At 44.4% G+C, this 23590-nt stretch overlaps 2 protein-coding genes and 1 pseudogene across 3 annotated transcripts; 1 reads left to right on the top strand and 2 right to left on the bottom strand.

Annotated features, from left to right (window-relative positions):
• Positions 1–6265: 6265 nt before the first annotated feature.
• LOC134176304 (uncharacterized) lies at positions 6266–7335 on the bottom strand (annotated as a pseudogene).
• Positions 7336–7726: 391 nt separating this feature from the next.
• Positions 7727–10685, top strand: LOC134176204 (uncharacterized). 2 transcript variants are annotated; one of them, XM_062642886.1, is made up of 2 exons: positions 7727–8045; positions 10562–10685. In XM_062642886.1, the coding sequence occupies exons 1-2, from the start codon at positions 7817–7819 to the stop codon at positions 10585–10587; spliced, it is 255 nt and encodes an 84-aa protein (XP_062498870.1). In that variant the 5' UTR covers positions 7727–7816; the 3' UTR covers positions 10588–10685. The 2 variants fall into 2 exon arrangements, with proteins under 2 accessions (XP_062498870.1, XP_062498869.1); XM_062642885.1 differs by lacking the exon at positions 10562–10685 and adding an exon at positions 8105–8396.
• Positions 10686–21395: 10710 nt separating this feature from the next.
• LOC134176303 (uncharacterized) lies at positions 21396–22762 on the bottom strand. Its single transcript, XM_062642976.1, has one exon. It carries the CDS (start codon positions 22719–22721, stop codon positions 21396–21398), a length of 1326 nt encoding a protein of 441 aa, XP_062498960.1. The 5' UTR covers positions 22722–22762.
• Positions 22763–23590: the final 828 nt, after the last annotated feature.

The raw sequence follows: 23590 nt of genomic DNA, 5'->3' as shown, positions 1-23590 counted from the left end.
TGTTGACCTCCCTGAGATCCACACAAAGTCGGATACTTCCAGTCTTCTTTCTGACAACAACCAGATTAGAGATCCACGGAGATGAGTCAATGGGTTCAATGATTCCTTGTGCTTGAAGACGTTTCAGCTCAGCTGACACTTCATCTCGTAGTGCCAGTGGCAAGCGACGGCAACGCTGAATAACTGGAGGAATCATCGGGTCCATCCTAGGCTCGTGAGCGTATCCATCTAGCTCTCGAAGTCATGATCAAGAAAAACAGACGGCCAACGTCTGGTGATTTCAGCTACACCCCAGGCTAACACTGGAACTTGGTGTTGTGTAGCAATCGAGAATCCCAAGTGATCGAAAAGATCGACGCCCATCAAATTGGATCCCTTCGTTGTCACAAAAAACTGAAATTGACTGGCTGGCTGATCTTCATGCTGTACAGACAATGAAACTGTACCCAGTGCCTTGATTGGTTTCCCATCATATCCGTAAGCTGAGTTGAAGTGGTTAGAAACTTATAGTTGCGAAACAGTTGACGCCAGGTTTCTTGATTAATGATTGACACTTTGGCTCCAAGGTCAACAATGAAACTGAGGTTATGACCAGCCACAACAAGGGAGCACAGTTTGAAACCTGTTTGTTGACAGGTGGATATCTTATTGATAATGGATCTGACTTTGGATGATCCGGAAAATTCTTGGAAGATCGACAGCATCGGCCAAAATGGTTCAACTTGTGGCATCGAAAGCATTCTTTTCCTTTAGCAGGACAAGATGAACTCCCAGATTTGTGGCCTGACATACCGCAATTTCCGCAATACGGAGACGATTCGGCCGGTTGAGTTGAAGATTGTGATGCAGATCGACCATATCGCGGTAATCGAGGCGTCTGTTTGGGCTGCTTTGGTTTTCGTGCTACTCTCTGTAGGTCACTTGTTGTGGGTTGTGCAGATGCGGATGAGGTCCCGCCCATCTGCATGGCTTCCTGCTTTGCTGGATTCCACTTGGCAGGCGATTTCCAGTGATTTCGTGTATGACAAATCGTCCTTTTCGAGGAGAAGTCGTTCCCTAATTGCCGAAGACGTTGTCTTTTTGATAAGTTGATCGCGAATCATTTGATAATGAAGAACGCCAAATTGATACCTCGCTGCTAACTGGCGGAGGGCGGAGGCGTATTGCTTAATTAATGGTTTCCCCTGCGGCCTGTGAACGCTGACGGAATCGATGTCGCTCAGTGATCACGGTTGCCTGTGTACCGAAGTGTGCTGTGAGTTCGCTCACAATGCGCTGATACTGTTGTGCTTCAGCAGGCTGTTGCTCGTCGTTTGTTGGTTGCTGTTGTGGGACGTCCAGGGTGGCTAACACTCGCTGACCCTCTGTACCCAAGCAGTGCATTTGGATGTAGTCAACGAGGTCGAGTCTGCATCGAGAAGCTACGAGTGCAAAACAACAGCAAAACAACACGAGAGCGCAAACTCTGAAATCAAAATAGAAAAATAAAATTTTAAAAATGACAAATAGATCGTGCAAACGTTTAATTAAAGAAATTTCGTGCAAACGAGATCCTTTTGTAGTAAAGCGAGGAAACAACGCAGCGACTCCAAAACTTGTTCTGTTGTCTTATTTTATTTTCTAGAGTCTGCAAAAAATAGCTGGAAAGCGATCTGTGACATGTTTCGGTGCATTTGGCACAGTGAAAACATTATGCAAATGGCGACCTCCGCGTCGCTGTAAAGAGCGCGACCGCACAACTGCTAGAGTAAGTGTAGAGACGTTGCATTGTTATCGATGAAGAGGTTGAAGCTGTCGGTATCAGCACGCGGCTCGGATCCCATTTGCAAGAAAGCTTTCGAATCCCGTTTGCACGAAGGATCCAGAATAAAAGATGCACAGACAGATTGTTGTGTGTACAGTGACCTACCCCTGATGCACAAAGCCCCTACCCCCAATGCACAAAACCCCTGATGCACAAAACCCCTACCCTCGATGCACAAGCCCCTACCCCTGATGCACAAAACCCCTAGCCCTGATGCACAAAACCCCTATCCCCGATGCACAAAACCCCTACCCCTGATGCACAAAACCCCTACCCCTGATGCACAAAGCCCCTACCCCTGATGCACAAAACCACTACTCCTGATGCGCAAAATCCTACCCCTGATGCACAAACCCCTGATGCACAAACCCTCTACCCCTGATGCACAAACCCTCTGCCCCTGATGCACAAACCCTCTACCCCTGATGCACGATTATTCTTCTTTTGGCACGTATCACGCGCCATACACTAATAGGAACTGTCAAGACCTAAAGTAACAACTAATCGTAGTCTGGATCAATGCTTTCGCTCTTCTTGCTGTAGTTTTCAGCAGCAGCCCATTCAGTAGGACCATTGTGCTTACTGAAACTTCAGGTTGTTTTTCCAAGTACTGAAGAACCGTTTCTAGAGCTTCACATTTAATTTGACGACACGTGGATCACGGATACAGCACTGTACGCACAGGAATCGTATGTCTTAGCGTGCGCACAGCCTCGCAGTCAGACAAGCCGTGCACCGTCGGATAATCTGTGCTGTCGGATAACTGAGTGTCGGATAAGTGGTGTCGTACTGCATAGCATAAGTCAAAAAGAACGCCTCAGCTCTGCGTCTGAAGAGAGAAAATCACTCGAGATCAGGTGACTGAGACTAGGTCCCGTCATCCGTCTTCTTCGTTGTCTGCGAGAGTAGACAAGATTAATTAGACCAACAATTTGACGAAAGGAAGTCATCTAGTGAGTTTATCGACAGAGATGACTTGCGTCTCAAACTCTATGCCATGGTATCCAGCGCCAGATCCAGGAATTTTTGAAAGAGGGGGTTCACCGTTAGCAGTTATTTATAGCATTACTAATTTTCTCTTTTCTAATAAAATTATATGAAATTATTGAACCACGGTTATTGGAAAAGGGGGGTTAAACCCCCTGAACCCCTTTCTGGATCGGGCCCTGGTATCATATCGCACGTTGCACGAGTATAATTCCTAATATTTAGCAGTTGAATATGCAATGGCACAATTTTGTTTTTTAATAGCAAATTCAAAGATTGTCACATACGGGATATGCGTTGCAAATGTTGGGTTCCCGTCCCGTATAAATTGTTTGCTCCTGTGTGCGACATAGATCGCAAACAATTTCAGACTAGTTCTGACAATGGCAAACTTGATCGAATTACACAAACCTTTCTGTATTGAACACAACTCAACATACATTTCTAGTGCTCGCGCCACTAATCTACAGCATCTGGGAACACAGCTCTACCCCGGATTATGTTACTATGCAACCTGTCTCTCTAATCTACTACATTCCTTCCCCAACTATAGTCACTACTCACTACAAGTGCAGTCTGTCGGGCGGTCTGATCACTCTGTTTGATCGTCGAAGTTGTACTTCCCCAGCTGTTGTTCCGGTTGGTTGATCATCTGGTTGAATGGTTTCCGGTTGTGGTTGTATATCGAAATCTAGAGGTGGTGGTGCTTCTACATCCTGTTTCTCTGATCTAGTTCCTTGCTCACGGGTTCCTACTTTGGCCTCTTGTTTTGCTCAGCAGTTGGTGGTTCTCTGTGCCGGATTTGATCCTGGTGCTTACATACTATCCTTTGGTCTGCCAATTGACATCTAAATGACAATGGCCCAGTCGCCTCCACTATTTTGGCAGGAATCCAGGTGGCTCCCTTGTTATGATTCCGAGCATAAATGGTGTCTCCTGCTTATAAACTCTGTCCCACACCGTTTGATCATGGCCTTCCTTTTGCCTGGCCTGCCTGTCTATCACCCGTTCCTCTAATCCTGGCTTGACCAAGTCCAGGCGAGTCTTGAGTCTCCGTCCCATCAAGAGTTCGGCTGGAGATACTCCCGTAGTGGTGTGTGGTGTTGTTCGGTATGCAAACAAAAAACGACTAATCCGATCTTCCAAAGTACCCACTATCGTTTTCTTCACTCCAGCCTTGAATGTCTGGACGGCACGTTCTGCCAGACCATTGGACGCTGGGTGATATGGTGCAGCCTTGATATGTTGGATGCCATTCTGCCTCATGAACTCTGAAAACACTCTGCTGGTAAAACACAGCCCCGTTATCCGAGTAGACTACTGCGTCTGGGAGTCCGTGTTGAACAAAAGCTTGTCGCAGTTTACCTACTGTCACCGACCCTGTAGATGCCTGCCCTGTGTTGTAAACCTCCATCCACTTTGAATGTGCATCCACTACTACTAGGAACATCGACCCAAGAAACAGTCCTGCATAGTCCACGTGTACTCTCGACCATGGTTTTTTGGCCACTCCCATGGGTGTAATGGCGCTGAAGCAGGGTTTGGGCGGTTCATTTGGCATATTTCACATTTCATGACCAGCTGTTCCACCTCTGCATCAATGCTTGGCCACCAGACCACACCCTTTGCCAATCCTTTCATCCTAGCAGTTCCTGGATGGGCCTCGTGAAGCTCTGTCAAGATCCGTCTGCGGCCTGCAGGCGGTATCACAACTCTGGTTCCCCAAACTACAGTCAGCCTCCACAGACAGTTCGTTACTCCTCATCTTGTATGGACGTACATCTTCTGCTACTTTTCGTGGCCAGCCTTCTCTAACCCATGTTCGCACTTGAGACAGTACTGGGTTGCTGGTGGTCCACCATGCAATCTGTGTAGCTGTGACTGGAAGTTTCTCCAACTGTTCCAAAACGAGAAGCATTGCCTCCGGCTGGCATGTATGGTGTGGTAGATCCGGTTAGGAGCACTCAGCTTAGTGCGTCAGCATTGTTGTGCCTCTTCCCTGCTTTGTAGCGAAAGGTATACTGATATCCCGACAATAGTAGTGCCCACCGTTGAATTCGTGCCAAAGCCGTCACTGGAACGCTTCGTCCTTCGCCAAGCAGTCCCTTCAGTGGTTGGTGATCAGACAAAAGTTCAAAGTGTCGGCCATAGATATAACGGTGGAGTTTTGAAATTCCAAACACGAGTGTGAATAATTTTTCAGCTGGCGACAGCGATCTCGATGCAAAGGCAATGGGATGTTCATTCCCATTTTCAAGCCTGTGTGACAAAACGACCCCTAGTCCAAAAGGTGAGGCATCACATGCCAGCAACAGTGGTAACTTGGTATTGTAGTGTACCAGTACCTGAGAAGATGTCAACAACCTTTTCAATTCCTGGAAAGCCTTGTCTTCATCCTCTGACCATTTCCATGTTGCTCCCTTCTGTAAAAGGGCATGCAGTGGTGCCAACACTGTCGCTCGACCTGGAAGGAACCTACTGTAGTATGTCAGCATTTCAAGGTATGCCTTCAACTCTGATATTCCTCGTGGTATTGGTGCATCTTGAATGGCCCTCACCTTTTCCTCCGTGGGGTGTAATCCATCTTTGTTGATTTGATGTCCTAGATACACCACAGAATCCTTCATGAACTGACACTTGTCTTGTTGTAATCTCAACCCAGTTTCTCTCAGTCTCTTCAAAACTTCTCTCAAGTTATCCATGTGCTCAGTCTGACTCTTCCACGTTATCAAGATATCATCAAGGTATACCATGACGCCCGACATGTCTTTTAACAAGCCTTCCATGATCCTCTGAAATATGGCTGGAGCCGAGGCTATTCCAAACAGTAACCGGTGGTACTGAAACAGTTCTTTATGTGTGTTAATAGTTGTCAGCTCTTGGGACTGTTCCTCCAGACGTAACTGGTGGTATGCTCGGCTCAGGTCTAGTTTTGAGAATGCTACCCCTCCTGCTAACTGTGACAGCAAGTCATCTATGTCCGGCAATGGGTGTCGGTCAACTTCCAATATGGGATTTACTGTCGTCTTGTAATCTCCACAAATCCTTACTGTTCCATTGGACTTCACCACTGGAACGATTGGTATGGCCCAATCTAAAAATTTCACTGGGCTAATAATACCTGCTGCTTGAAGCCTGAACCGCTCTTCTTCCACTTTCTCTCAGTGTATATGGCACCTTTCGTGCCTTATGAAAACGTGGTGTTGCTTGTGACTTTGTGTTGAGTGTGGCTTGGATACCTTTCAGCTCTCCAAGGTCATTCTGAAAAACCTCTCTGTTCTCTTCTAACAGCTCCCTTAGGCTACTGCGTCTGCTTAGACTGAACAGTGCCTTCCAATCCACCTGTATGTGTCGTAACCAAGCGCTACCCAGCAAACTGGGTCTGTTTCCTTCCACCACGTATAACTCCAATTCTTTAGGAGGGGCTCTGTCTGCCCCTTGTACCTTGGCCTTGGGAGTCCCCAACTCTTTAATTACTCTGCCCCAATATGCTCTCAGTATGGTGGTACTCTCTCTAAGAAGTGGAAGAGATGGCCCCCACATTGTCTTGTACGTTGTGGCACTATTACTGTCACTGCTGCTCCTGTGTCAATCTCCATTGTCAAGCATCTCCCATTTATTTTCACTTGTGTCGTCACGGGAACCGCTTTAGGTTTGCTTACAGGGTATATGTGTTTCAGCTCTAAAGATTCTTCTTCGTCATCCTCTGCCTGTTCCACCTGATGTGTGGTTTGCAGTTTTGGCTGTGTTTTCATAATCCGACTGGCTTTCTTGCCTTGCCCTTTTGATCTACAGACTTGACTGAGGTGTCCCACTTTCTTGCATGCAAAACATTTGGCTTCTTTGAACCTGCATTCAGTAGGAGTGTCCTGACCGTCCACAACGATAACAGGTTTTGGGCATTTGCGGTTGCATTCAGTGTACAGCCGCTGCACGCTCCGCTTCTTCTGTGGTGTCAACAGCTTTGGACGCCATTATCTCCCGCGCATTCTTTATTCGCCGCTTCTGTAGCGCGCGCTATTTCCAAAGCCCGCGCAAACAACAACTCCTTTTCTGCTAACCGCCGCTGTGTGCGCTCATCGTCAATACCACAAACTAAACGATCGCGGAGCATCTCGTTCAGTGTCTCTCCATACTCGCAAAACTCGGATAACGCGCGCAACGCGGACACAAACTCTGCAACTGACTCACCCGTATGTCGGACTCTCGAATTGAATCACAGTCTCTGTACCATGACCGAAGGCTTGGGGTTGTACAGAGTGGTTGTACAGAGCTTCCCTCAGATCTGTGAAAGACCTTTCTCTCGGTTTGGCGGGAGTCGTCAAGTTGCGCAGTAACTGGTACATGCGTGCAGCGACTGCTGACAGAAAAATTGCCTTCATTTTGGACTCATCCGTGATGCCGTTGGCTTCGAAATAGCACAACATTCGTTCCTCGTACTGCAGCCACTCGTTGGACTCCGCATCAAAGGCGTCTAGCCTGCCGAACGCTGCCACAGGCATTGGTGTGGCTGTTGCTATTCCACTCGCTGTGGCTTCGTCCATCCTCGTCGCCAATGTAGTGAACACAACTCAACATATATTTCTAGTGCTCGCGCGACTAATCTACAGCATCCGGGAACACAGCTTTACCCCGGATTATGTTACGATGCAACCTGTCTCTCTAATCTACTACACTTTCTAATTGATTAAGTTAAGTTTTAGTATACAGTGTATGATATGATGGTCTTTTCATAAGTGGATAGCTGTCTACCAGGCAGGCTAAGCCTAAGTCTGACACAAAAATATAAGCCCTGACTGTACAGTACAGTAGACATGTAGAGTATCGGTATTTGGCACCATGGACTCTCTAACGTGCGTTTGAGTACACAATAGCTGCTAGTAGCAACAAGTCAAGTCGTGTCTAGACGTGTCAACAACACTATCCGGGTAATTCGTTTCTTTTGATGTAGCTTACGGTGATTGGTGCAAGTCGTGGCGCTATTCTACCATTGTTTTGAGACAGACATTGATTAATTCTTGTGTCATGTCAGACGTATCATTGGGCACGAAAACCAGATCCGGAGAGAGCGACAGTGACGACCGTAGAGAGCGGTATGCCAGGGTGACGTGGCCTGAAGCCGTTTATCAGTACAGACCCCCGGAAAGAGAAACATGGGATGGTTATGGGATAACGAAAAGACACGGAGGAGGCGTTGGATGTCGAGTGGAACAAATTACAGGAAAAGAGTACAAGACAGTGCCGGAGTACATTGGTAGGATTGTGATTCGAATGTGAATGACAAAGTAGGCAGACTGACTGATTTTCATGTAGCTAAACCATTCCAAACGTACGATTTACCGTATATGTCGAAGGTGGTCAAACAGCGACAACACAAATTCGTTAGACGTTTTGTCTGTTTGGCCGTGTTTACACTGCTGGCTAGAGCGTAGATATCCAACGAGGGTCTAGTAACTAAACTACAGTGGAACACTAGCCGCGGTTATCGCGTAGTTATAGCGTAGTCAGAGCGTAGCTATGGAACTAAACTTGCGACCGTGGTTACTAGAGCGTAGTTCAGTAGTTACGCATGCGTAGTAGCCCTAGGTGATTTGCGAGCGAGCGAAGCGAGCGAGTTCTCTCTAATGCGTCAAAGGTGTACTCTGAGTGTCCGTCCGTCCATGCGCCACCACCCCTACCCTGGGGGAATCGTTTAGGAATTGATAAATTTGAATTGTTCTTTGCTAGTTTTGAAGAAAGTAAACATACAATAGTTTACGTCATGTGACGTCATCACTAGAGATGTTTCTATGGAAACTATGCTCACTTATGTGACTGCGTTTCACCACCCCTACACCCAGGGGACAGCTGTTACAAATTGATCATTTTGAATAATTGTTTGTTTTCCTCGATGGGTGTAAACAATTGACACTTCACGTTATGTGACGTCACTATGATTATTGCTATGGCAACAAGATTGAATTAGGCATAAGCAACATTTTAATTAACTTATATAGTGTCTGAGTTGTTGTAATAACTGTTTCTGTGACAGTTAATGCTGTTCTTAGCTAATAATAATTAGCTAATACATGTAATGAAAGTTAGCAACTGCTAACATTGCCATGGAAACATTGCTCACTTACTGTTAAGCATGCACGTTTTATTGTGCGTTGCGCACCACTCCTAATTACGTATACCCACTGCATGAGCGAATTGAAGAAACAGTTTACACGTCTACACTGTTGGTTAGGCGCTTCTCCGTTAGCTTGACACTTTATGTGACGTCATCGCTAGACACCATTGACTGAAGAAAGCGTGCAAGTACACAGTTCAAAAAATTTGAAGAAAACAAGTCACTTACAACAGTAAAGTGTTTATTAATTGTATGAAGCTGTTTTGAACAAAACTGATTTGCTGTCCATCCAGTGCATTCAGCACTATGTACGTAGCTAATCTACCCGTGCAACATCTAAATCTACTGAGTGAAATATTGATCACGGTTAGACTCATAGTACTTCACACATTAGGAGGACGCCTAAATCTAACTGAGTGAAATATTGATCAAGGCTAGACTCATGGTACTTCACACATTAATTATCTAGAGCGTTATCAGTTCTGTGGCAGCTTTCGACAGTTGTGAGCTGTATACGTGAGTGAGTATTATCTAGATAGGTGTGTTTATTACTTTACACATGGATCGCAATGAAATCTCATTGTCGAGCCTTTGTAACTATTACTAAAAGAAAACGAGACGCCACCGCAAGGCAACATGTATCGTCCAAATTTTCCTCAGTATCCAAATGTACATAGATAGGCACATGCATGCGCATGCATAAAGTATATGCAACAGTCGTGTTTGGCTTTTTGCTGCTTTGACTATGTAAATGCTGCCTGAATCAATGCGTCTGCAAGTTACTACGGTATCTAGCAGCAGCCCTCTTTTACTAAATACAGCTAGTGTATAGAACAACGTATTCTAGACATTCTTTTAAAATTTCACTCTGCAGCTGTATAGTACGTGCTCGCTCGCACAGGTGGGAATGTAATGAGCACTCATTATTATTTTTAGTCTCGCGTAGCGGGGAAGGGTCTGGCCATGCGAGACTACTAGAAGTCTACAAAATAGAGTCCGTCCCAGATAACTTCAACACCAGAAAAATTGCAATAACTCCCGGTAGGAAAGTTGCAGCAATGTGCTGCTACCAACATCATTTTGAACATGATTAGCACCTTGAAACGTTTAGCTATCTGAGGGGTAACTACTGTAAACCTAGCTGGTAATGTTACTCATAATAGTCTAAACGAGTCAATAGCTTTGGGAAACCTTTCTCTACAGAGATAAACCTCGTTAATTCTTTGACTTTAGATTATCAGTGTGTCATGTAGTCAATGCTGGTAGTGGTTTCTACATCCATATAGTCTCTAAGAATGCAGTCATGCTATTGGCATGTTAAACTGTTTGTTGATAACTAGTCCTACGGCCCACGGTCAGTTTTCAAAAGTCCGTCGCCCCAATGGTCCGATCTAAATTTTATTATTGATATCTCGACAAACAACATAGAAGAGTGCAAATTTAACATTAGCTAGTCTGAAAAGTGTCCAAAGTAGTAGAACCAAAGATACTCTGCATTGCCATAGCAACCAAGGTTTATTACTCAAAATGCCAATCTTATCTAATTCATCTTATCTAATCAAGTTAGTAGTCTAACTATATAGTATTTTAACTTTGTCAAAATAAAGAAAAATAATCTAAATGTGTCTTTCTAGTCTATATTATTATTATGTGTGCAGCAAATGTGAAGCAAATTAACAACTAGCTAAAGGTAAGTCGGCTGCTCTAGAACTCTGCTTCATCATCACTCCCTTCGCTGTCTGTTTCACGTCTACATGAAGCGGTTTGGTTGTCACAGTCTTCACAACCACAAGCATTGTACAAGGCATCCCTTCACGTACACAAGAACATCGACGTGGACTACATTCGGTATGACAACGGCAATTGACTAAAACCAGTAGGTCATCAGGAGCTGGTTTCCGTGTCATCCATTTTATTGTTAATTGATCATTCGCAATTTCCCACCCATAGTCACAAGGAGAGGGTACAACCGGTTTGGCTTGAAGAGCTCTTACCCAAACTGCGGCTTGATAGTTAGCTCTCTGCACGTGTATCTGTAGTGCGTCCTGGGTTGGGGGAAGATTGTCGCCTTGTGCACCCTTTACAGAGAACAGCTTGTATCTGCAGTCATTACTGGAATTCGTCTTTGATCCATACAACTGGCAAACAAACGTTTTGCATACAGTAAACAAATCATCAGAAACATTAGATGTACCACCAAGTCGTTGAATACCATCACATAATTGCGAATTCGATTGCAGCAATTGTAAACCAGTCTTTCCCTCGCCTTTTGAAAGCAGATGTAGTATCACAGCCAGGTAGAGCGGGTAATCTTAGAAGTGCGTCGCAAACGTTTTCACTAACTGAATTTCTCACAGCTTGAATGTCAACAAACCGTGAGCGCGTTTTAGTCCCTGTTCGAAAAAATAAGCGAGCGGGGATGCCAGGACACAAAGAGCAAGCCAGAATGGCAACGTCCGTATCTGGTGATCGTATCACTACACTCTCGAAACCCATCGTAGCCGCATGTGCTGCATGAAGTAGCAAACAAGTGTCAGCTTCTTCATGACAACATTCCAGATCTGCTACACATTGGGCAGTAACTGCAACTCCATCACTGCTTGTTAGTAGGGTGCATTTGGCATCGTGAGTCACGTAGAATAGGCGATGATGAAGACGTTCAGCATATTCTGGTCTGATCCATTCTTGCAAGAGAAACTCTGAGAGCTTTGTCTTGTTACTGTAAAGCGGTAGGTACTTCTTCCACTGTGATGGACACTTCTGCAATCGATTAGCTATGTTAATTTTTACGATTCCATGTTTTGCTCTCTGGTTTCGTTTGGAACGTTTGATGCTATGAGTAGGGTATCTGTCGGCCACAAAATCGATCCGGACAGAACCAGACAAGAAAGCTGCTGTAGCTACATCAAATGCCTTCATGGCAAGATCTGCAACTGTAGCTGGGATTGTACCTAAACTTTGCAGCAATGGCATGGCATCAATCATCCACGCAACATTGCCAGGCACATTTTCAGCAGGAGGAATGTCTTTCTCTAACAGATCGAGTAGTTTTGACTTTGCAATTTTTGCCAAGCTTCCATCCACTGACACTAGAGACCAAGGGACAGAACCTAGTTTGTAGCAAAGAACATCACGCATATTTAAAGATCTAGTCTGTGCTACAATTAGTAACCTAGCAAATAGGTTTCGATCAGCACGCACGATTACTTCTTGTTCTTTCACTTTTACAGATTTTGTCTTTACCTGTGCCGAGAATGTCTTAAACTTTAGTTTGGGAAGAGGATCGTAAAAGCTAACTTTTGTGGACTTCAGTCTTTTGTTAACAAACTGAACAAAGCGTTTTTCTCCGATGGTGTAAGCATTTAGTATATCTGTTGCTATGTCATCTGTGACAACGACACTAAACGAAATACTAAAAAGATTAGTGATGTCTTATACTGCAAATGGATTGCTTTCTGTTTTGATTGATTCAAGAACAGCCTGTACAGAAGCTTCATCTTTCTTGATGTGGTTTGCTCCACAATCCTTGTGTAATCTCTTTGTGTTCTCGCACAGTCCTGTCATGTCCAAACAGTTTCGGGAGATCTCAGCATGCTGATGAGCGTTAACAATCCATTTCTGGACGGCTCCGGGTTTTTGACTAAAACCTATAATGCCGCCCTTGGTCTTCGAGTCACGATTAATAGTTTGTTCAGTTGCTTGGTCTACTGCAATTTGCCTAAATGCCCAGTTACTGCGTTGCACACAAAATTCGCCTTCAAGAAATTCCTCATGGGCATCTAGATGAGTCTTAGGTAAAACAGTCATTTCACACCAGTAGAGCGTCAGGTACCGGCTATAATTTACTCTGTCATAAGCTAAGAACCAGGGTATCATCTTTCATATAATCAGCAAGTGTAACTTCCAATCACCTGTTCGAGTTGAACGAATATAATCAAGAAGAATACCTACCATTTCGGTGTACGACAGCCACAATTTAGCAACTGGCGACTCCAATGAATCACAAAATGAGCGAAAACTATCAAACAAAGGTCTAAACTCATGTAGTCTCTGCAAGCCATTGAAACAGTAAAGAGACATGTTACTTCGAACGGCCTCTAGAGCAGGCAGTAAATTTTCCGTAAGCATACATTTGCACTGGCCTGCTTTAGAAGCCATTCTTCGAATACTTTCCATAATATGCAGTACATGGCTTCCATCACGGTCTTGTGAGCTCTTACAGCACGATTGTAGTGTTTACCTGATATAACTCCGTTAACTGCATTTACTCCCAATACACCAGATTCTACAAATACGTCGGTTAAGCCTGCATCTGCGGATCTTTTTCCAATCACAGCAAGAAAAGCCAGTGAAATATGAAATCCACCCAATTGCAACACAACTCTTGAAAATTCATTCCGGTGCTGCGAAATTATTTTCTGTGCTTTTGAATAGATGGCTTGGTCAAGTACAATAACAACAGAAGTCTGCCGCAGTTGATGCGCAAGTGCAATTGACCGTTGAAGCAAAAGATAGACTGTAGAAAGCTGTGTAGGTGATGCGGGTATGATTGGTAGATAACCTACAACGCTTGGGCGAATTTCATCATCACGTCGCAGCAAAGAGTTGAAGCCAGCCCAACCAGGAATATGTTGCTCGTTGCTCAACTGACCAAAATTCGCACTATCAGAATTTAGCAAACGAGAAAGAATCCACATAAAGTCGGTAAGTGCTGTCTCTGACAGATCTTCTTGTGGCAGGTCTATTGCTCCTTCAGGGATATCAATGGGCAATGGCCCTTGTCTCCTTCCAGCGTTGTAGTCAACTTGAGCCTCGAGAGGAGGATTGAATGACCGCCGATGTCTGTTTGACTAGGACACATCAGCTGCCAGGTTTGGAGAAACAGTAGAAACTTGCCTTTGTATGACGATACCGTTGGTGCAGTGTGTTGTACCAGCAACTGGAGAAGTTTCTTCTTGAAAATCATTATTGTTTCAACAAAATACAGTAAAGCCAAACAACTTTATGTTCGAAGGAACGGTTGCCATCTGCACTTCCTTTTGTTGAACCTGTCTGTACGCCATGGCACTTTCATATTCACTAAGCTGTGACTCAGAGATTTGGTGACCAAATCGATTTAGAATTTTTAAAGCTCCTGTACTGCCGGTGATATGCTTCAAGGTTAGTGGAAAGTGCAACGTGCTTTGGCGTTTTGACTCTACCCCGACTCGTAGAGTAAACTAAATCCTGACCAATTGACAGAATTCATCGTCTTATTGCAGTAGACACACCCTTGACTTGTTCATTCAGATCTAAATTTCACACGACTGATCGCCACAAATTGTCCAGCAAAGAAAGTTGTACACACAATCTGGGACGTTGATTTCATGTTCACTGACATTTGAAGGATCCGGAGGAAAAGGCATTTGATTTCTCAGAGAAAGCAGTTCTCTTCGCAAAATCATAGCAGCTGCGAACACCTGCGATGCTTCTTCAATTGCGTCTTGATTACCAATCTCCGAATCTGCAATATCCTAAATCGAGATGTCTTCTTCTGATGACCGATATTCTGCTGCTGCTTCTAACTGCAAGCAACGTTCAACTAGGGGCCTGGTGGTACTGCACTATTAAAAACGTATTAAACTCGTTTTGTTTCTTAGGTCGATGGAAGCAGAGTTGAGATCCAAATGGTTAGTCAATCGGTCCCTCAGTTTGTCAGACCGATATTTTCTGCATGTACTCCCTCTTCACGTACATAGGTGCAGTATCGAAAGCATAAGTCAGACAAAGACGTAACCGAAAATGTGTCACAGAGCACTTTTTCTTCTACATACTTGGCTAGTTGAAGAAATGCTTGCTCGTGTGGATTGGTACTGTCGACGTTTCTCTTTTGTTCTTCCTCTATCTCTTTCTTAGTTAGAAGTTCTAGACTTCGTGGAGACGTATAGTTCTTCTAACACGTTGGATGGTACAGTATACTATACCGCATGCTGTGCAAATTTATTGACCTGAATGGCCAGTGCTCTTGTTCTGGCCTAAACTCAGTAGTATGAGTTCTGGTAGTAGCTGCTGTAGCAGTTAACGTTGCAGCTGCAGTTGTAACAGCAGTAGAATCACAGAGTTACACTTTGTCATGCCCTGGATAATAAACACAGAACTCCTGACTCGCACAAATGTAAGGCTTCAAGCTTCGATTTTTAGCAGAATAATGAATAATCAAGTACGAAGCAACCTGTTTTAGCAAGTGAGAAGCTGGTTTAGACAATGGCAGTGTAGGTTGTCATGACAACTAGGTGACGACTGGAGACGCCCCCGTTCTCTATGAAGGGATTCTTCGTTTTGGCTCTAGACAAACAAACAGCCTATTCTAGTCCTAGACTAGCGATTTAGCTAATAAAATTTAGATCGGACTGTTGGGGCTACGGAACTTAAAAAAACAGCTGCATTTCTGCTGTGGGCTGTAGGACTAAATGCCCTCAATTTACTATGACATAGTCTAGTTACAAAATGCCTTCCCACAAGTGGCTTCCTAGGTTGAAGTTAGCTGGGACAGACTTTAGTACAGTCTGCTGTTGAAATGATGCGTTTTTATCAGACATGCTAATGTGCATAACAAACTTCCGTTTGTGGGCATTCCACTTCTGCATACTATAGTAATACTGTAGTATAGTAGAGCACGTGGGGCGTGGCAGAGTCTGTGCAGTAGTTAGCGACAACCTGGAGCACGGGTTTGTATAGTGCAAGATGCAGAGTTACTTCAATGGTGACTAAGCGTATTCACGGGTGTAGGGCAAGGCCATGACGACTCTCATTGGCAAAGCAGGCCATTTTGACGACGACAATGACGAGTGGGAACATTACGTCGAAAGGTTGGCGTTCTACTTCACAGCAAACAAAATTTTGAGGACGCGACCCAGCAGCGAGCAGTGCTGCTGGGCGTATGTGGGGCAAAACATAGAAGTTGATCAGGAGTCTATTGGCGCCCAAAAAGCCAAACGCTGTCGAGTATCAAGCGATAATCGACAAGGGGAAAGACCATCTCAACTCAAAACCATCGAGTACTTTGCAGCGGTTTTGATTTTACAGCAGGAACAGGCGAGACAGTGAGTCGATTCAAGCGTTCGTAGCAGAGTTGAGACGGCTGTCACATGATTACGAGTTTGAAGAGACCTTCTCTGATAGGCTACGAGACAGGTTGGTGTGTGGTGTGTTATCACTCTTGTATTCAGAAACGTCTGCTACAAGAGAACTTTAAGTTCGACGATGCTATGAACATAGTGCACTATGGAAACAGGCAAAGGAATTCTGAGGAAATCCGGGGATCTAGCCTGACTGCATCATTGCAGAAATCGGATGACGTGGTTCACCGAATGCAAGGAGAGGTAGTAGAAAATGCTAAACTGAAAATGTTTTCGTTGCAAGGGAGCTCACTTGCCCAGCTAATGCCGCTTTCAGAAAGCCGAGTGTTGGAAATGTAAGAAGCAAGGCCATGTAGCGAGGGCATGCAAGAGTTTAGGGTTTGCCGGAAAAGCCAAAGACAAGCCTACACACCAAGTAAGGGCAGATTCGCCACCACAAGCATGAGCAACAGAGAGCAGGGGCTCTGATTCTGATAGTGAAAGGCTGTATTCAGTACATGTGGTAGGCCAGATGAACCAACGGAACCCCTTGTTATGTCAGTAACCATCAACCATAAGCAACTCCGAATGGAAATAGACACAGGAGCATCAGTATCTTTGATTAGTGAGCATACGTTTTAGAAGATTTGGTCAAGGAAGAATGCCTCTGGACTACGCAGGTCTCACATCCATCTCTGCTCGTACTCAGGTTAGCAACTTCTGTGATTGGTGAAGTAGATGTCAAAGTACAATATGGCATTCAGGGGAATCCTTCTGTTACTATTTGTGCGAGGGAATAGCTCTAGTATGCTGGGGCGGAATTGGATGGCTGCTTTGCGTCTACGTTGGGACGAATTGTTTCAAACAGACCACGTCAATTCTGTGACATCACTAGAGGAGAGGAAGGCACACTTGGCAGTGATTTTCCAGTATCCAGAGTTGTTCAAAGAGAAGTTGGGTTTGTTGAAGGGCAATTCGGCAGTGTTATTGCTGAAACCAAATGCATCACCGAGGTTTTGCGAACCTCGTTCGCTTTGGTACGCATACAAGGTGAAGGAGGAGGCGGAGGTGAAGAGGCTGCGAGAAGAGGGTACGATAGAGCCAGTAACCTTCACGGAATGGGCAGTGTGATAGCTACCCGTTGCCACGAATAGAGGACATATTTGCCAGCTTGTCGGGGACAATGGTTCACAAAATTGGACCTGAGTCAGGCATACCAGCAGGTAGCCTTAGAAGACCAATCCAAGGAGTATTTTGTGATCAGGACGCAGTTGGGGTTATTTAGGTGTAACAGACTACTGTTTGGAGTATCAGTCGCACCCTCCATCTTTCAGTGTATTATGGACAGTCTGTTACAAGGCATTCCAGGAACGGTGGTGTGCCTGGACGACATTTTGGTGACTGGGAGGTCCACGAGAGAACACTTACACAATAGACGATATTGGGGGGGGGGGGGGAGATTCTAGAGCATGCGCAGTCTCGAGGGTAACACACACCTTTCGCTGATCTTGCTGTACACAAAGTCCACGTTTCTGGGTCTGCTTCTGGACCGTAGATCATCTTGCTGTTGACTAGGCTTTGTAAGTAAGTTCACTACTTACCATTTCGTACATCTTGTGAGAGACTTTGCCTGCGTAGAGACGCGTAGGAAGCCATTTTTGAGTACGGCTTCTCGAGGGTAAGAGACTGCTGTTCACGTGCAGAGCGTAAGGAATTCCAATCTAGCCCGAAGTTTGAGGGTGCTTGTCAAATTTTACCGAAAAACTGCAGTATAGCAACCTCAGTTTGATGTTTTAGAAGAAAAACTTCGAGAACTACATGTAAAAAGCTTAGAATTTAGCTACCAGAGTCACAGTCTAACACAACCTCATACTGCACCATCTTGATCGTTCCAATTCAGGCTATGGAGAGACTTCAGTCAGAGTTGCCTTCAGTGCAAATCAGAGCGTCTAAGTCTATGCACCCTTTTCAAAGGAAGGCAGGGTGCATGTCCGACTGTGACCCTGCACCTTTAAGTAGAAAATATTTAGTTCTGGAAACGTATCTCTCAAATCAAGCAGCGGTTCAAGTGCATCTGTATATAGATTGTAGTGTTTGTGTTATTTTTATACAATCAGGAATCTGTTGAAAATAACTAAAATTTTAGGAGTATGAAAATTTGTGGATTTACAGTGTGTTGCAGTGCGGTTCTTCAAAAGGCTAATAGTTGACACAGCTTCAGTTACTGTTATTTTGATTTACAATGCCACCTATAGTATTGTTTGTAGTATTCGTGCATATACCAACCAGTGGCATAGCTACAGAGGACTCAGGAGGGGTCAAGTACAATTAAAATTTGAAGACATGGCTAATCCAAATTCCTTGACTAGCACCTACTCTGTTTGCAAATAGAACCTGATTGAAAACATGACTTGCAGTCATCATGACTTTTATTATATGCTCTGACATTGTGTTATGACAATCCGACTGTTTGTTTTTGGTTTATGAGATAACTAAGTAACCCAAACTCCAATACTAGCAGCACAGAACCCTACAATTTAACTTATGGAGTAAACGTTGTGGTCTTGTGTAATCGTAACATTTGTGTGTAATTTGATATTGATCGTATTACTATTTCCTTTTTGCTTGGTCATTAAACAGCTGTTCTGGGTGGTTGATTGAGTTTAATGAGTGCTATAGTATTGCTAACACACACACACACACACACACACACACACACACACACACACACACACACACGCACACACACACACACACACACACACACACACACACACACACACACATGCACACACACACACACACACACACACACACACACACACACGCACATGCACACACACATCTAAATCCTAAATCCTAAATGTCAGGAGCTGCCTCTCAGAGGTCATGCTCCCAGCTGTTAAGCTGGGCCCTGTGCGCTACTCAGGGAACTCTGGGCCTGCACTAGCAAACTCCTGGGGTCAGGCCAGGCACTTGCAAGGAGCACTGACTTGTGAAGTCAACTGTGGTGTGAGCACCCGAAGTCTCACTAGGATCCCAGTGGCTGATGTCACGTCATAGCCGATGGCTACTTAGGACCCAGTCAGTGACCAGGTACTCATTTACACTCCTGAGTCAAGAGAAGCAAATGTAAGTTAGTTTCTTGCTTAAGGCCCCGGTCACACTACGTCAGGATTGGCGGTGATGTTTGCGTTAAGGCGGTCACACTTGCTTTTCTCATGACGTTATCTAAATGTAATGTGAATGCCACTGTGAACGTGAATGTCGTGTTGACTCCCACGTTCACGTCGGCGTTGATGTACATACCTACGTTGCGTGGGCGTTTCTGTAGTGTCGGACGGTGCTATTGTTGCTGTTGTCACATTCGCGTACGTCTGCAACACTCATTCTAGGGTATTTGACCTACTGAGACTTTGCAATTGGTTCATTTGTTGTGCCGTTGTGTCATGATGCCGACAAGCAGAGATAGTAAACGCTGGTTTTTTTGTTTTCCTGTTGTTCTCGTCTGGCGTACCGCGAGCTGAAATACCAAGATATGACACCTTTCTTCGCTATGGTTTCCGACATACATCTGTGAAGACCGGGTTTCCTAGGAAATTGATGCCGCCTTCTGTTTTGCACGGCACGGATATGTGGATGAATCCCTATGTGTGGCAATTAGTGAAGCAGCTCTGGCGTCAGCGATGATTTTGGACAGCACCTCTAGGTGCTGGATTTTGGGAGAAAGATGTGCAAGGTACGTGGAGGGAACACGGGCTTGCTTTTCCTGATTGGGAAGACAAACAGTATCTGGACAGATACAGACTCACAAAAGCAATATTCTGGTTTCTATTTAGACGATATGGCTGGCGTCTACAAAAGCAAAACATCAATTTGAGGAAACCAATAAATGCAGACAAGCACTTTGCAATTACTCTACACTGGCTTGCTCATTCAACGTCTTTTTCAGAACTATCTATAATCTATCGAGTTGCAAAAGCCCTCTATTGTGTCAATTGTGCACGAGGAAATGTATGTGTTGTGTCGGTTTCTAGTTCCAGATTCTATTCGTTTCCCACTGGAGATGAACTGGACCAACTTATTGCTGACTTTGAAGCACTCTGTTGTTTGCCTCAGTGTGGTGGAGCATTAGATGGGACTTTTATGCAAATAAATAGACCTAGCAAATTTGGAGACAGCTATTACTGTTACAAAAGATTTCATATCATCATAGTGCTGGGGTGTGTTGATGCCAGAGGAATATTTATTTCAGTCAACTCTGGCCGGCCAGGGTCTGTTGGAGACTCATACACATTCAGAAACAGTCAGCTGAAACAAAATATAGACAATGATGTTTGGTTGTCTACTGTACATCGAAAAATGATTGGGGGATTATCAATCAGGCCATTTCTGGTTGTGGATGCAGCATTTCGCCTCAGTTTGACTGTCATAAAATGTTATGATGGTGAGAATCATGTTGGCAGAGAAAAGAGCTTTAATTATTCTGTCATTCGAACAAGGAGAGTAGTGGAACAGGCTTTTGGAAGACTCAAGGGGCGATGGTAAGTGACAGCACATAGCAACCTCAACAATCCGGAGTTCGCGAGCCAAGTAGCTACAGTTGCTTGTGCTCTTCACCCGAAGATGCTGCTTATAACAATGATGTTGTAGGTCCTCCTCACCACCATGTAGTTGATGATGATGCACAACGTGTCAGGGATACCCTTGCAGACTAGGTTCATGCTATCAATCCTAGACACTGATATTTCCCAAGTCTAGCCTTACTACAGATATTTTAAATTACTACAGGTTGCTGTTATTTCAAGAATATTTTAAATTATACACGTAGACATTGAGTAAATGTAAAAGGCATGCAACAGGTTAGACATTGTCAATTATAACTATTGCTTATCAGAAAAGGGGTGTTTAAAGAGCTCAGCCTGAAATGCTTGCTGTTGCTGCATAAGCTGCGTGTGAAAGATTTGACTCTCTGAGACATTTTTTCCTTCATTTCCTCTTAATTCAGGCGAATTTCTCTGTCGTGCTGCTGCCTCTCTCTCTCTCTCTCTCTCTCTCTCTCTCTCTCTCTCTCTCTCTCTCTCTCTCTCTCTCTCTCTCTCTCTCTCTCTCTCTCTCGCTCTCGCTCTCTCTCTCTCTCGCTCTCGCTCTCTCTCTCTCTCTCTCTCTCTCTCTCTCTCTCTCTCTCTCTCTCTCTCTCTCTCTCTCTCTCTCTCTCTCTCTTATTTAGATAATTCAACATCAACAAAATACAGCAGACAATTTCAACAAGCTATAGGAGGAGCTGAAAACAGTTCAACTGAACTAAAACGAAACTATGACTAAAGAAGAACTCTACATAGATTACTAACTACATAAGATTCTAACTAAGCATGCACTATGGTAATTACTTTAATTAACTAAAGTCAAGTCCAAAGCATCTGACAGGCTGCTTCTGACGAAAGTTGGCATCCACAGTGGTCTTTGGGACAAGCGATTTCATCTTTTCTGACATGATGGAAACGTTTTCTTTTTGAAGACATGTGGCAAAGCGTCGGCGCCACATGTGGAGGAACTCAGCGCTGGATATTTGTAAAGATGAAGCTGCGAACTTTGATGTTTCCGATAAAAAATTTTGGGCTGAATCACTCCATCGGCCAAATACTTCCATTGCAAACGGTTTGAAAAGATACCCCAACTCTCTAGATTTAGAAAGATACTTTGTGTTCTTTTGCTTTTCTCTCTCTGTAGCAGCAAAGCCTGCTACTGAATGACTTTTAGAGATGTACTTCCTAGCTGCAGGATGAGCAATGGTAACGTCAAGTAGAAGTTTTTTTCCATCTTTATAGTCATAGACAGCAACATCTGGTCTTTGTTTTCCATCGAATTGATCTGGCAACTCCTTTCTGCATCGATATCCAACAGAGGTAAGCATTTTGTATAAACAATCTGCAATGTGATCATGGCGTCGAATGATTCCCCCTCCCCATTTACACGTTAGTATGTGGTAGCCACTACTGTCAAGAGGTTGTTTACATTGAGGAATGCAGTTGTCTAACGCTTGTAATTCTGGCAGAGGAGCACCAAGTCGCAACAAAGAAGCAACACGGAAATCCATGTTACTCATAGTGAATTCCTGCGTATTTGGTATAACGTCCAGCCAGCTCCCAGCAATAGGCCCACCGCAGCTAATGACTCTTGCCTTATCATATTCAGATGAACAGCCTTTCAGGAAGGTCTGAAATTGAGTGTCAAGGTGGCGAGAGTACAATCTGGATTGTAGTTTGAAGGGTTGATTAGGCAAGTCTGCCAATGAAGAGATCAAAGATTGTCTATCAGTGTGAAAAAGTTTTATTTCCTGAAGTGAATCGATCAGGTGGTCGGCGATTGAATAGACTGAAGGAGCCCTATCAACACAAATCCTAGCTGGAGTAATGACTGTATCACAGAAAGAGGCTAAAGAGGGCACTCTCAAAGGAAGCTGGTGTAGAGTGCTCGCCCAAGCTCCCAAGAAAGCACATGGAGCAGTAACACTCATTTGAGATAAACCGAATCCACCTTGACTGAATCGAAAGGAGAGTTGTACCCTTTGTTGCTCAGATAGCTTACAGCCGATGATGGCCTCAAAAGTATTTATGATTGCTACGTCAAACTCTCTCGTAGCCTCAGCAGTAACCGTTGGAGGAACACATCGAAGTAAGTGTGAAATCTTTGGAATTCCACAGTAACGAAGGATTAGCATTGCGGATTGTGTATCGTCAATATAAGGAAGTTTTGATAGGAAGGTTTTGGCAGTGTTGACTTGCTTCATGCACCGATCTTTAACAAAAGACAGGGATCCAATAGGAGTTCCTAAGACAACCAAGCCGTTCTTTTGTACAGGAATGTTCAGAGGCCAGTCATGGATACCGATTGGTGAGAAAGCTTCACATTTATCCTCTCTCAATTCTAATCCAATTAATTATAATCTAATTTATTCTCTCTCTCTCTCTCTCTCTCTCTCTCTCTCGCTCTCTCGCTCTCTCTTGGAAGACGATACTGCGCATAGATCCCTTTCGCTTTCTTGACAATGCTGTCTATTTTATTGCGCACCTCCGACTCCCAAAAATGTTGAAGACTGACGACGTAATCGCAGTAGTCATTCAGCTGCTGGGTGACAATCTTCTCCTTGGATTTTTTGTCATCATTTTGCCGTTATATTTGTCAAGTACATCAGCCCACAGCTCTATCAGTTTTGCTTCCGCGTTTGGCGACCAAATGACGTTCTGCTTCCTGGTAGCTGCAGCTGTTGACTTTCCACGATCTGCAGACATGGCGCTCGTTGACGTTCGATCAAAACAAATGAACCAATTGCAAAGTCTCAGTAGGTCAAATACCCTAGAATGAGTGTTGCAGACATACGTGAAGGTGACAACAGCGACAATAGCACCTTCCAACACTAAAGAAACGCCCACGCAATGTAGGTATGTACATCAATGCCGACGTGAACGTGGGAGTCAACAAATACGCTCTACAAGTGTGACCGCACACTTACGTTTGCATGTAATTAGACAAAACGCGTGAAACGCAAATGCAAACGTCGCCGCCAGTCCTGACGTAGTGTGACCGGGG

Source organism: Corticium candelabrum, chromosome 2, assembly GCF_963422355.1.
Source record: "Corticium candelabrum chromosome 2, ooCorCand1.1, whole genome shotgun sequence".
Lineage (NCBI taxonomy): Eukaryota > Metazoa > Porifera > Homoscleromorpha > Homosclerophorida > Plakinidae > Corticium > Corticium candelabrum.
The sequence above is the reverse complement of the archived record's forward strand: the minus strand, read 5'-3'. Positions and strand labels throughout refer to the sequence as shown.

Bases quoted from the DNA above. Each gene is read 5' to 3' on its own strand.
- LOC134176204 (XM_062642885.1), top strand. From the start codon at position 7,817: ATGTCAGACGTATCATTGGGCACGAAAACCAGATCCGGAGAGAGCGAC. The intron at 8,046-8,104 runs GTAGGATTGTGA...ATTTTCATGTAG, and splicing joins GACAGTGCCGGAGTACATTG to CTAAACCATTCCAAACGTAC.
- LOC134176303 (XM_062642976.1), bottom strand. From the start codon at position 22,721: ATGCTAATCCTTCGTTACTGTGGAATTCCAAAGATTTCACACTTACTT.